Genomic DNA, 13,928 nt, shown 5'->3' on the forward strand with positions numbered 1-13,928 from the left:
GACATGTGCAAAACAGGGTTGTCTGTAAGTGACTTACCTGTTACTTAATACACATTCCCAAATTGAAACAAAAGACACTATGTGTCAGTCTCACACAGAAAAACTTACCCGTTTACTATTGTGACAGCATTAATGAATGCACATTTGCACAAAAAATGAACATGTTTTGTCTTGTAAGTGTTTGCATTAATTTATCTATTACATAAGCAACAGTCTAGTTTGTCAAGTTTGGTCAGGCTGAAATTTAAATTCTTTCTGAAGCTTGCCTTTATTCTATTGACTGAATCTCTAAAATCCTTACATATATGTTAGACTTGCCTATTTAAAGCTAAGCTCATGTTATACTGTATATGTGCATACGTCATGATTTACTTGATACCGTGTATATTACCTCTCATGCATGAATTATTAAATTGCAAAATAAAAAATATCATAGTGTTTTTGTTTGTTTGTTTTATTTCAAAACAAGAATATAATCATTCCCAATTGTTCTCTTATCAAAATGATTTTGAGAGAGTTGGAGTCGACACTATGCATTTTTTTTAAACATACTTTAATAAATCATTATCTCTCCCTAATTATAAATTTTTACAGATTGTCCAGAAAATATTTTTACCTGTCTGGATCTGGAATAAAAGATGGAGGTAGATAATTATTTTAGAGTTCACCACTTTCATCAGCCATGTTCATTTGATGTTGTCATGAATAAAAAAATTTGACATATAAAGAGGACAATCATACAGAATTATGGGAAAAGGACAAAGGTGGTTTGGATATGAACATCACACCCTGATTGGTCAAAAATAAATGTTAAAGATCTATCACTATAGTGGACATCATACATCAGAGTGTTAAGCATAGATGGACTGCTCAAAAGGAGCACTAGACCTTTACACATGTATTTCACAGATATATTCAATGGTGCAGTACAGTAATATTAAGCGCATAGTGTGTTTAACCTTTTTAATGTTTAATGGTCAAACAAACCTGTGGAACAAAGTCATACTCAAATGCTTGTGAAACATTCATCATTACATAAAAGCTCATCTGTGAGTGAAAGTGAGAGAGGTTGCTTTTTAATTTCAGTTTTATTGTTTTGTGTAAGAATACAAACAAATCCAATATCCAAATAAAAAATATTTTATATTAACAATCTGTTTCATGACAATTCAAAGTTACTTTTGAAAGTAGTGATTATAAAAAAAAAAATTTCAAACTGCAATATAATTTGAATTAATATCATTAAATGAAAACACACATAATTGTTTTTTTTGTTTGTTTTTTTTTTTTTGTTTTTGAGCTAATTATATTTTCTATTCCCAAACCCTATCCCAAACCCTACCCCTAAACCCTAACCTAACCTAACCCTCATACAAACCATTTTGCATTTCAAAATTTTCATAAAGGCATTATTAGTATGTTTAAGCAGATTTGCTCATGATTTGCTATTGTGATTTATGTCGGTATTGTTTGCATGTGTAATTTTCTAATTTATCCTTAACTCACTTTTAAAGCACAATCATTAAAAGATTACTGTAATCTGATGAGGTTTTTACTCTATTACAGTAATATCTGACTTGTGATATCAGTGGCAGACCTTCAGTTGTAGTATTTATTTATTTATCAGAAATCTCACTGTTACTGATTAAAGCTGTATGACAGTATTACTGATATAATTTCTGTATAATCTATATTGTTAAATCACAGAGTTTCACTGCTGAATCACTATAAACAGTAAACCCCAGATATAGAGGTTGAGTGAATGTGGTCTGTTCTCTGTGGATGAGGGTCATTGTGTCAGAAACACTGTAGAAACACAGAGTTCCTGCACTGTGATCAACATACACTCCTATTCTACACAAGCGGTAGCGTACAGGGAGATTAGTCTGTTCGTTATTGTGACTGAATGAATAACTATAGTGAGAACAGAACAAACTCCAGGACTGATCATTATTTCCAAATCCACACTCATCACCTCCCTTCCTGCTGATGCTCTTATATGACACTGATATAAACACACCTTTTTTCCCACTCCACTCAATCTCCCAGTAACAGCGTCCACACACTCTCTCTATACACAACACCTGACGTAAACGATCAAATCTGTCTGGATGATCAGGATACCGCTGGCGTATGTGAGTGTAAGAAGCCGCTCTGTTCCCCTCAGACAGATAGATGTGTTCATTTACTGTGTTTGGATCCAGAGTGAACCGATGGAAATCTGATGGAGGTAAAACAAACCAGAATCAGTAAATGTGAAATTTAAACATGAAAATAAAGATCTTTATGTAGCTGAACTGTTAATAAATGTGTCATGTATCAAGTATTGTGTTTAGTAGATCTTACTAGATGATCCTTTATTTATATGTTAATTTACATGATCATAATTAATGTTGTCTTCCAGTCCAGAGTCTATATTATGGTTTTGGGATTGGATTTAGTAAGGTACAAATAAGACCATGTTTTATTATTCATTAAGTTTTCACTTCTAAATACTTTGGCATCTTGTGTATTGTTATCATGTGTTTTCCTTAGTCTTTGAGTGTACTTCAAGAGAACTAGTGAATAGTTAAGCATCTGTTTCTGCATCAATTCCTGATCTGGCCTCAGCGTTTTTTTTATTTTTTTTTTTATTTTATTTTATGTGAACGTTTTAGTTGTGTTTTTGCTCTCACCTGTTTTGTTACTTTGAAAGAGTTTTTTGGGAACTTCTGCTTACACTTTATTTGTTTTTTGACTGCACGCTAATCCATAGATTAACATTGCTGAACTTTAGTTTAAGTGACTGAACTGTTCCTCGCAATCTGCCAATCTGTTTGTGATTTCTGGTCCAGTCTCCAGAAGTGTAGTTAGAGTTCAGTACTCTCAACACAACAACATGGGTTCAAATCACTAGTTGGATCTTTTCTGTAATGTGTTCAGTTAACAAGTGTTTATTTCTCACTAAAGGTGTGTTGCTACAGAGTTTGATATTTGCTGAGTACCATTTTAAAATACTGTCTGTTTAATTAGTAGCTAAATATATAGTTTGACTTTTTAAAAATCTCCTATTGTATTCCACAAAATAAAGAAAATCATACGGCTTCAGAACAATTAGAGATAAAGATGGCAGAATTTGTATTTGTGTGTGAATTATTCCTATATTTTTTAGTTTCTGCATTAGTGAGTCTCATGTTCTTCAAGGCTGAAAGGCTGTTTATTTTAAAGGTTAAAAAACTACAAGGCATTTAAAGACAGCAGCAGTAATGTTGGTTCTTTTATACATTAGTTGCATAACTGTTTTTCCTACAGAGTGCTTTTTAACTGCATAATCTGAAAAAGACTCTTTTTATGACTTTTTTTTCCCAGTTACATGAATCATCATTACCTTTCAAAAATTAAACCTTCTATAAGTATCTTAGCACACTAAATATGTTTTGTGCTTTTTCTTTGTGACATACATTGTAGGAACTCCTCTCTGATCCTCGGAACAATGTTGATGTGTGTAACTGAAAATCAACAGACATAAACAGTGTCATTCTCATGTAAAGACAAAATCATAACTGTGTCCATTCTGAAATCACTTTAATATGCTCTAAGGCGTTTTCTACAAGACATTAGATGATTTATGACTCATTTGTGAGAGTAAATGAATGTTCAGTGTTTAACCTACCAGAAAACGTTTTAATCTGCTCTTTGCAGAAATCCTCCACTTTGTCTCTCAGCTGACAGACAGATTGTCTTATATCTTCAACAGAGAGAGGGGAACTGAAAGTAATTCTGACAGTACATTCTAGAGATGCAGGGAGAGACTGGAACCTCTACAAAATACACACAAAGGGGAAAAAACCTCACCACCTGCACACTACTGCCTTAAATCTGCACTACAGTCAAATTTATGCTGCTCTTGTTGACTTATCTTTAGTCACTCAAGAGCCAGTGAATGTAGTTTTAACAGCATGTTCTTGCTAAAGAGCACTGTAGTGTTTTTCTAGATCTTTGTTACCTGCAGGAAATGGATGTGATCATCTGTGTGTAAAAGCTGTTCCAGCTCAGCATCTCTCCTCCTCAGATCAGCGATCTCCTGCTCCAGTCGCTCCAAGAGTCCTTCAGCTCGACTCACTGCAGCCTTTTCCTGATCTCTGATCAGCTGTGTCACCTCAGAGCGGCTTCTCTCGATGGAGCGCATCAGCTCAGTAAAGATCCTCTCACTGTCATTCACCGCTGTCTGTGCAGAGCGCTGTTAAACACACATTACAATCACACAGCGAAAGAGCTCCAGCACTGAGGAGAGTCCCAACTGAGTCTCAAACTTCTCTTCTGCTCAAAACTCACCTTATGAGACTCCAAAGTCTCTATCAGCTGCAGAACATCTTTCTTTCTCTCCTGGATTCTCTGCTGGTATTTTCTCTGTGTCTCTCTCAAGTGTTTCTGTTGAACACAGAAGGGGTGATACATAAGCCCACATTTTTTACATTGTTTTGTCATTGCGTTTCATCTGGATTCTGTTGAGCACAGAAATAACAGCAAATGGAATTTACAAACAGAGTTCGGCAGGATCTTCATTTAATCCGACCAATCACAATGCCAGAGTAAGCATATGTAAACCACTGCTTACCTCACTAATGTGACAATAGTTCCGGCATTTGGCCCTGGCCCGGCCCGGCCACAGATCCATGTGACAGTCTTTTCATGGCAAAGGCGGCTTCTACTTTAGCTGTTGTTTTCTGCCCTGTCCTTCCTTCATTCTAATCTTTCCTCACCCAAACAGACCGGCCTTAAGGCTGCCTCTTAAAAGCAGCCACTGCTTCACTGTGTATCTGTGGTACAGCTCCCTATGGCTGTACACAGGTCCTCTCATCTTAACTTTCCACCTGGAGTGGTCCCTAGCGTGAGACTGCCTCCTCATTCGTGCACTGCTCCAGCTTCATGTCACTTGAGCTCTATTACATATTTAATTTAAGGTGAGGGAATCAAAAGATTAGCAACTGAATTCAGACATTATTCCAACGCATTCCAGTGTTTTAACCTGGGTTCTCCCGCTCAGGTGTTTCCTCTCAGCCTTGATGACCTCGCCGTGCAGCTCGTTTTTTATCACACAACAAGCAAACTTCCTTTCAAACAACCGCAACTCTAATTACAAACATCTTTCCATCTCTCCAAACCAGAGCAGACATTTTAGCGTAAGCTCGCTGCCGTAGCAGCATCCGCTCTGACCATGCTACAACTCCCTTCGGCTGCATACAGCTTCAGTCCGATGTGGCGGAATGACCCACCCCTCCCTCTTGTCAATGTTGCCCTGCTTCTGAGGGCCATCTTTCAGCCAGTGTCTGTCTCTTGCTCACCTCGCCACAGTGGTGGAGAATGCAGGCACTTTTGTGGGCAAAGACAGCAAAGCTGGGCACCAACAGTGGCGTCACTTGCCCTCTCGTTCACCAGTAAGATGGAAAGCCTGGAGCAGGATGTAGAATCCACTGAGATGGCCTCCCAACTGCCAAAAGGGTAAATGCCACTTAATAAGCATTCACCCTGCAGTTGGTTGAGGCTGTCGTGTTTAAACTGTGTTCTCACTGTCCCCACCTGGGTGCGAGCAAGGGGGTAAGCTGGCCTGGAGAGGTACCCCTTACATGCCCACTCTGACCATTGGGCCTGATTGAGGAAGTATCATTCCCATGTGGGCGGCTTAAGAGTGTGCACCTCCGGCTCTTGACTAAGAGCAGCATTGCTTAGGTGGGGAGGGAGATGTGGCGGAACCACCCACACCTCCCGCTCGATATTGTCGCCCCATGTCCGAGGGCCCAAAACAGGTGTGGGCAGGAGAGAGGAGGGGTGCTATTTAATGAGCCTTGTTTGGGCAGCGGATGATGAGGGACACCTCTATGTGAATGGAGCATCATCAATGCTGCCATTAAAACGCAGAGCGTGGCTCTCCTCGGGGAGCTGGCTTCTATCTCCTTGTGCACACACTGGTGTCCTCGCAAGTCCAAGAGCAGAGTGGGGAGGATACCGACCGAGTTAGATGCGCCACCCGACCCGCTCCTCCAGACCCCCCGACACGAGTTAGATGTGTCAGCACATGTTAGGAGTGACAGCACACTCGTCAGTGGGGTTCTCCCATTTGAATCGCAGAGTGAGCTCTCCCATTCGAATAGCTTGTGTCTGGAGATGGCTTAAGGTCAAGTTCTGGGCGAGGTGGGCCTGACTGTCTATGAGCGGAGGGGGTTCATTCTCACCTGGGGCAGACCTGCGAGGTCTCAGAGATGTTTTATAGACCTTTTCAACTGGAAAGCATCACAATCTAATTAACATCTGCTAAACATCTTAAAAGATCAGACTTATAAACATCCTAAATCATAAAAGTCTTATTGACATCCGAGACATACTTATTGAAATATGTCTAATAGACTGATGTAAACACACACATCAAATAACATCTTGGTGATGTACCTGTGCTATCAGGGACTGCTACAATGCTTCCATCTTCTCTTCATTATTTTCTTTACTCTCTCAAAATTCTATCTCATAGATCACCACATCTTTATAATCCCCAGGCCAACCCTTACATGAGGCTGCCTCCGCAATTGGTAACTGCTTGGTCCATTATTTGTGGCACTTTTGCCCCGCTTACTTGACAAAGCTCAGAGAGTCCTTCCTTATACTGCTTTTTGTTGCTTTCAGGGAGGTTGGGGGGGGGGGTTGGATGAGCCAAATCCATTTACCTTTACTTCTATTCAAGGAATACATTAACATGTGAACTACAGAAACATGAAAAATGTTTCATAAAACTGCATATCACAAAATCATTATGTAAACCGTTGAATGAATCAAACGTTAGTTCAGTAGTTTGTATGTTAATGTAATCTTGTGTTGAAGCAGTAAATGTATTTGGCTTGCTGTCCGTATACTGGAGGGCTCGGAGCTCGAGACTCGACTCAAGTCCTGATTACCCCCCGGACTTTAATTATTTAGATAATGAATCTAGAGAATAGGTGGAGATGGGGTGGAGGTGGGATGTCAGGAGAGTTGTCACAGGAAGCAGGTAAGCAGCGGCAGCAGCAAGCAATCAAACGGGGAAAATGAGAACGAGAGGAACGAGGCTTGTTTACAGGGGTAGCCTCACTCAGTAGACTACCCACAGATAGGGAAATATGGTTCTTTGAGAAGAGGAGGTGGTGACCACTATCTCCTGTAATGCTAGCTGCAGCTGCTGAGAAGCAAAGACAAAAAGGCTTTGGCAGAAGCATGGTAAAACGCTGCTGCGGCAGTAAAGTGGGCCTCCTGCGGGAGCGGAGTTTAAACCAGTGCTGCGGCAGTCAATTACGTTCATAAGCAGCTTTGAGGAAAGCAAAAAATCTAGATAAGAATACAACTTTATTACATTTGTCATGGCGGGGCACTGTTGCTGCGGTATTAATTAGGGCACAAAAGACTTCATTAGAATCATCAACACCTGTAAGGGAAGCAAAAGGTTAGTTTGTACTTACCTGTAGGGGGAGCAAATATTAGTTAGGAATATGTAACTTTATATACATCTGTAAGGGAAGCAGAAGGTTAGTTATCGAAAACGTGTCAGTTACGTTTATATGCAGCTTTGAGGGAAGTGAAAGGTTAGTTAAGAATACAACTTTATTACATTTGTCATGGCAGGGCACTGCTGCGGCAGTATCAAAATGCGAAAGGGGTGATGCTGTGGCAGTATCGAGCGTGGGTGGGCGCTGCAGCACATTATCTGGTGGGGCACTGTGGCTGCAGTATCAAATAGGGCACACATATTTTATCACATTTAGGCACACCTTATTGTGTGTCGGGCTCATTTCGACCATGAGCAAAGGAAAAGCCAATGCCACGGTTAACGGGAAAAGCTAAAATGCTCTTAAGATTACTGCACTACCACTGCACTCGAACAGGAGAGCTCATAATGCGTTTCAGACGGGAGAGCCCACGGAATGAATTACATGAAATCTCACATTGCGATTCGAACATGAGAGCCTGCGACCAATGCACTGAGGCTCACACTGCACTTGAACAGGAGAGCCTACACTGCAATTCGATGGGAAAGCCTGCATAGCATTCAAACAGGAGGGCCCACACTGCATTCGAATGGCGGGTGGCGCAGAGTAAAGAATCTTGCTGAATTGCAGTTTGTGATGGGTATATATTTATGAGCTGTGCCCCTTTAATAAGGGGAAACATAAGAGGAAACAGGAAACATGATTGCGGTGTTGTGGGAGATTTAGTGGCAAGGCCTGAAAGGTTCCGCAGTTGCGGCACCTGGAAAAACACATTTACGCTGCTTTGCGGTGTGGTGGAATTTTGTTGCATGGTCTGTACAGCACGTTTGTGCTGCTTTGCGGTGTGGTGGGAGTTTTTTGCATGGTCAGAAGGACACCGCAGTTGCGGCACCTGTAAATCACATTTGCGCTGGTTTGCGGTGTGGTGGAAGTTTGTCGCATAGTCTGAAGGACACCGCAGTTGCGGCACCTGTACAGCACGTTTGCGCTGCTTTGCGGTGTGGTGGGAATCTGTCGCATGGTCGAAGGACACCGCAGTTGCGGCACCTATACATCATGTTTGCTCTGCTTTGTGGTGTCATGGGGGTTAGTTGCATGACCCAAAGGACGCCGCAGTTGTGGCACGTAGACAGCATATTTGTGCTGCTTAGGGATGTTTTGAGCCGAAGGCAGAAGCACCGCAGTTGTGCTTTCTTAACTAAAATGGTTCCAAACTTTGGCTTCTTGGTAGGTAATGGTGAAGTCTTGAAAAGACACCTAGATAGAGAAAGTGAGAGGTAAACCTGAGTACAATCCAGTGACAGGAATTTAAATGGGCTCTCGCAGAGACCTGCTGGAAGTAATATTGGTGAGACCCTGCGGAAAGCGCAATTTCAGGCGTTGCTGTAGAAAAGACAAAATAATCATATTTAGGTGAAACTTTAGAAAAAATGTGCTAGGGAATACAGTACATATTCATAAACAATGTGAAAAAATAGCATAAAATGATCTGAGAAATAAGAGCTTTGGCTCTGTAATGCATGCAGATATGCATGGACTTGCAATCATCACTGAAGGATTGACTTGAGGCCATTCGCTGCTAGGAGTATAACTGTTGTCTGTAGTACAATATACATCTTGCATAGGAAATGCATCGCATAACAATAGGTGTGAATTATCTAGAAATGCGTTGAGTTGCAGCTTTGCACTGCATACAGAAATGCAAGAGAAATGTGCTGGGAAATATAGTATGTCTTAATAAACAATGTGAAGAAACAGCATAAAATGATCTGAGAAATAAGAGCTTTGGCTCTGAACTGCATGCAGATTTGCAGGAGAAATGGACTTGCAATCATTACTGAAGGACACAGTTGTGGTCATTCGCTCCGTAAGAGTATGACTGCCTCCTGCTGTTCAATATACGTCAATATATGTCAATAATGCTGAGAGGACGCGAGACACCTTGCAGAATGATTATGAATGAGTTGGAATGCGGCGCATGATCCGCCTCTTGCAGAGCTGAGTTCGGCTCGTGTCTGTTTGGACAGAGGCTGTGTATAACTGCAGTGTGCTGTGGAATGGTCAGAGCCAGTGCTGCGCGGCAGCGAGCTTGCGTTAAAATGTCTGCGTTGGTTTGAAAAGAATTTGTCATTAGATTATTGGTCGATTGAAGGGAGTTCTGTGTTGCACGATGCCCCTGTGTTCAGAATGAAATAAATCACGCTCCAAAGGGCCCTTTGGAGGGAGAAACAATAGTGATATTCATGTTAGAAGAAGACGAACAATCGCTGAATAGAGCACGCCCCCTAAACAAGCTGTGGCATGGTAATGAGGCTGACAGGCATCACCTGTGCGGCAGAACCTGATTAAAAATGCTGGGGGTTGAAATGTTGGTTGGATTGAATAGTTAATCTTTGTTTCTTTCGCTTTCAAATAAAATTGAACTCTAATGGCATGAAGCCGGAACGGCGCCCGTTCGCGGAGGCAGCTGGCACTGCTTTCCAGGTGGAAAGTTTAGATAAGAGAACATATGAGCAGTCGTAGAGAGCTGTTTCACATTTTTAAAGTGCAGGAGCAGCCAGTTTGTGGCAGAAATTTTTCTATGTAAGCTATTTTTCTGTGTAGAACTGTGTACATCATACTGTGCTTAGACTATATTTCACTACTGTACTTTTCCACCTGTGTGATAGCGAGGGGGGTTTGGTATGTGTGGGATTCTAGCATGAGAAACACAGTGCCAGACACCAGCAGACACTAGATAACTAGAAGCAAACCACCTAGGCCTCAAGGCTCTTGGCCGAAGACACACACATATACACACACACACACACACACACACACACACGCACACACACACACATAACACACCATAGATAAGATACACATACACATGCACATAGTCAGAGAAAAGTTTGAAGCTCAATCCCTTTCTCTCCACTTTCACTTTTACTTTGACTCTGTGAAACGCACTGCATCTGTGAAGCTCAATAAAGACGAAAACTCCTGATGTGTCATTTACTTTTAACTCATGATACAACAGTCTCCTTGTACGATGGATCGACTGTGGTCACCCACTCTGCTGGCTTCCCTGTGGTCTCCAGATCCATGGCCACCACAAAAATCTCCAGTTCCATGCCCGGCTCCACCATGGTGTTTCAATTATCACATGACTTCTATTGTTGTTGAGGGGCATACATTTTCAGATAACAATTTAGGAAATGTGAAATGGACTTTTTTGGACAGTCATACTAAGTCATACTAATGTTTTTATAATAGCAGGAGTTTATGTCTTTTTGTCATGCTTTTCAAGAACTCTTAAGAAAAAAAAAAAAACACACAACAGTGTGTGACAACAAGTGCGATCTTGTATTCTTTCATTCCATCGACTCTTACAGCTGGAGTCAAGAGTAGGACTTGACTTAAAAAAGCACTCAGAATTGTATCCTACTGTGCAAAGAGACAAATCCTCTAAAACATTTGTAAAAAAAAATCACTGAGATCTCTGATTCCACCCCGAGACACACACATACACACACACTCTCTCTCTCTCTCTCTCTCTCTGTCTCTCTCTCTCTCTCTCACACACACACACACACACACACATGTTGGTGCAGCTATCATTATGAGGACTCTCCATAGACATAATGATTTTTATACTGTACAAACTATAGATTCTGTCCCCTAACACTGACCCTACCCCTAAACCTAACCTTCACAAAACACTTTCTGCATTTTTACATTTAAAAAAAAACATTGTTTAGATATTTGATTTATGGGGACACTAGAAATGTTCTCATAAACCACATTTATAACATAATACCCTTGTAATTACCAGTTTGTAACCTAAAAAAAGTACTCGTAAACCATTTAAACCTGCCCCCCCCCCAACAATAAATAAGTCAGTTACTTCAGTGTCCTGTTAATTATATCAATAGTAAGTCATGTGGAAACAAATGTGGCACAATTGCCACTGCTTCCTAAGAATGACTATTTAGTATTAATACATCAATTATACAATGAATAATTTGAGTTCATACCTCTTTCTCTGTCCTCTCTGCTGCAGCTGATACAGTGTCATGGTTTTTATGTTCATCCATCGTACACAACATACAAATACACTTCTGGTCAGCATGACAGAAAAACTCCAGCAGTCGACCATGTTGAGAGCAGATCATCTCCTGGAGTCGTCCAGTGGCGTCCATCAAATAGTGTCTCTTACCTTTAAAGAAACTCTCATGTTGTTCGAAGTGATTGTAACAGTAAGAGTTCAGACACACCAGACAGGACTTGACAGCTTTGTATTTTCTTCCAGTACAGATGTCACACTCCACATCTCCAGCTGCAGCATCAACAGGAACATCAGCTTGAAGTTTAATCTTCTCCAGTTTCTCCACCACTTCAGCCAGCATGGTGTTTTTATTTAAAGCAGGTTTTGTAGTGAAGGTCTGTCTACACTGAGGGCAGCGGTAGACTCTCTTCTGATCATCCTGATTCCAGTAGTCTGTAATACAGCTCATACAGTAACTGTGTCCACAGGGAATAGTCACTGGATCCTTCAGTAGATCCAGACACACTGGACAACTCAACTGATCCTGAGCCACTGAAATACTGGCTTCTGCCATTTCACTGCATGTAAACAGATAGAGAAACACATACGACAACTCCACAACACTTAAGTTTCGTTTTTGCTGAACTGAAACACTGAAGTATTTCCTGGTTCTGTATTTGAGTGACGTGTGCAAAACTCTGAGTAACTCAGTGTTTCCCAACCACACTAGTGCGCTGTGAAAGACTGTCAGGTGTGCTGTGGAAAATTATCAAATTCCACAAAATAAATAAATGCATAATATATATATATATATATATATATATATATATATATATATATATATATATAAACAAAACAAAGGGGTATCCAAAGGGCAGTAAATCCAGGAAAACAGGCAATGGTCATAATATGAAAACAATAAGCAAAGGCAATAGAAAAACACTTTGTATGGCAGGGTAAACTGGCAAAACTTCACAAAGTCAAAATGGAACAGCATGGTATTTATATAGTTCAAACAGGAAGTCACCAAAGAAGAAATGGTACAGAGTTAGTATTCGGGAGAGGGCTCCCTCTGGTGGTTGGTAGGAGGGGTAACAACCTCAGATGTTACAACTGTCATTGTTGTTTGATTTAAAGTTTATTTCATTTATGTACATTTTAATGCACTTTTTAAAAATGTCATAAGAAGCTCTTATGTAATTCGAAAGTAATCCAAAAGTAATCGTTTTAGATTGCCCCAAAAATTTAATCTATGAGATAATGTTACTGATTGCATTTTCCACCCAGCACTGAATACTTGTCTTAAAAGATAAAGTTATAAAATATCTGCCTACTGCTCATGTGTCCCTTATACCAGTTTAAAGACTACAAATATAACCTTTATGCCAGTCTTTTCATTTTTATATGATGATGCTACAAAAAGTCCAGTTGTGTGTCTGTTATCTCTTAATTAAAATAAATAAATAAATACATAAATAAATCAGATTTTTAATTAAACTTTTTGTGCTAGCCATTAACATGTCAGGCTGTGCTTAGCAAACTATTTACACTGATTTTTAATTGTGTTCCCATTTTAATTATCCAATATTATCACTCTTGTCTCAACCCCGTCACAACTCTCCCACCACTAGATGACTTGCACCCTGTTTCATTAAAGTAAGTACATGTAATGTGTAATGCATAATATATGGACTATTCTTGTTACAACATTCATAAATGAAGTGAATAACTCTGACAGTGAAGAAATGTAACAGGGTTGAGTGTGACGGAGTTGTGGATTTTTGCTCAAAATGGTCACTGTTCCTTGTGTGATGTAGAACAGAAGACCACATAGCATGCATGATATTAATAAATTCATATTTATAGATTAACATATATTGAAAAGTACTGATTTAATATCTTAATTTCATGTGACGGGGTTGAGTTGTTAAATTTGATCATACCAATCTTACTGTAATACACTTAATACACAATATGAATACAGATTATATTTCTTTCCTGTTTCTGTACCACGCTGTTGAAGACAGCTGAATGATTTCACTGCTGGTGTAATGTGACAAATGGGTGGAACCCACATTTTTAATGGGCTGAAAATGCTTAGTGTGATGGGGTTAAGTTCAGACTGAGGGACAAACTTTATAGCCTGGTTTATATATATATAAAAAAACATGAACAGCAAAGGAAAAGAAATACACGTTGACATTAATGACAAAAATTATAGACAGTGTGCACTGTTTATTATAATTGTTTTCTAGGTGCAAATTTTGTGAAGTGCCTCAGTGATATGACAAAATGCCTGGTTTAAGATAGAAAGAAGACATTCTTTAATGATAAAGATAGTATAAATGCAATAATAACATTTCATTTTAGTGAACCACCACTTCATAAGGTCTGGGGGACTGAAATATTAC

General features: G+C 39.9%; 1 protein-coding gene across 1 annotated transcript; it reads right to left on the reverse strand.

Annotated features, from left to right (window-relative positions):
* Window positions 1–1,069: 1,069 nt before the first annotated feature.
* LOC127417033 (E3 ubiquitin/ISG15 ligase TRIM25-like) lies at window positions 1,070–12,178 on the reverse strand. Its single transcript, XM_051656721.1, has 6 exons — window positions 11,507–12,178; window positions 4,315–4,410; window positions 3,986–4,219; window positions 3,653–3,800; window positions 3,441–3,488; window positions 1,070–2,221 (listed from the first exon to the last, which is right to left on the reverse strand). The coding sequence occupies exons 1-6, from the start codon at window positions 12,089–12,091 to the stop codon at window positions 1,689–1,691; spliced, it is 1,644 nt and encodes a 547-aa protein (XP_051512681.1). The 5' UTR covers window positions 12,092–12,178; the 3' UTR covers window positions 1,070–1,688.
* Window positions 12,179–13,928: the final 1,750 nt, after the last annotated feature.

The sequence above is a fragment of the Myxocyprinus asiaticus genome, chromosome 26 (genome assembly GCF_019703515.2).
Source record: "Myxocyprinus asiaticus isolate MX2 ecotype Aquarium Trade chromosome 26, UBuf_Myxa_2, whole genome shotgun sequence".
Lineage (NCBI taxonomy): Eukaryota > Metazoa > Chordata > Actinopteri > Cypriniformes > Catostomidae > Myxocyprinus > Myxocyprinus asiaticus.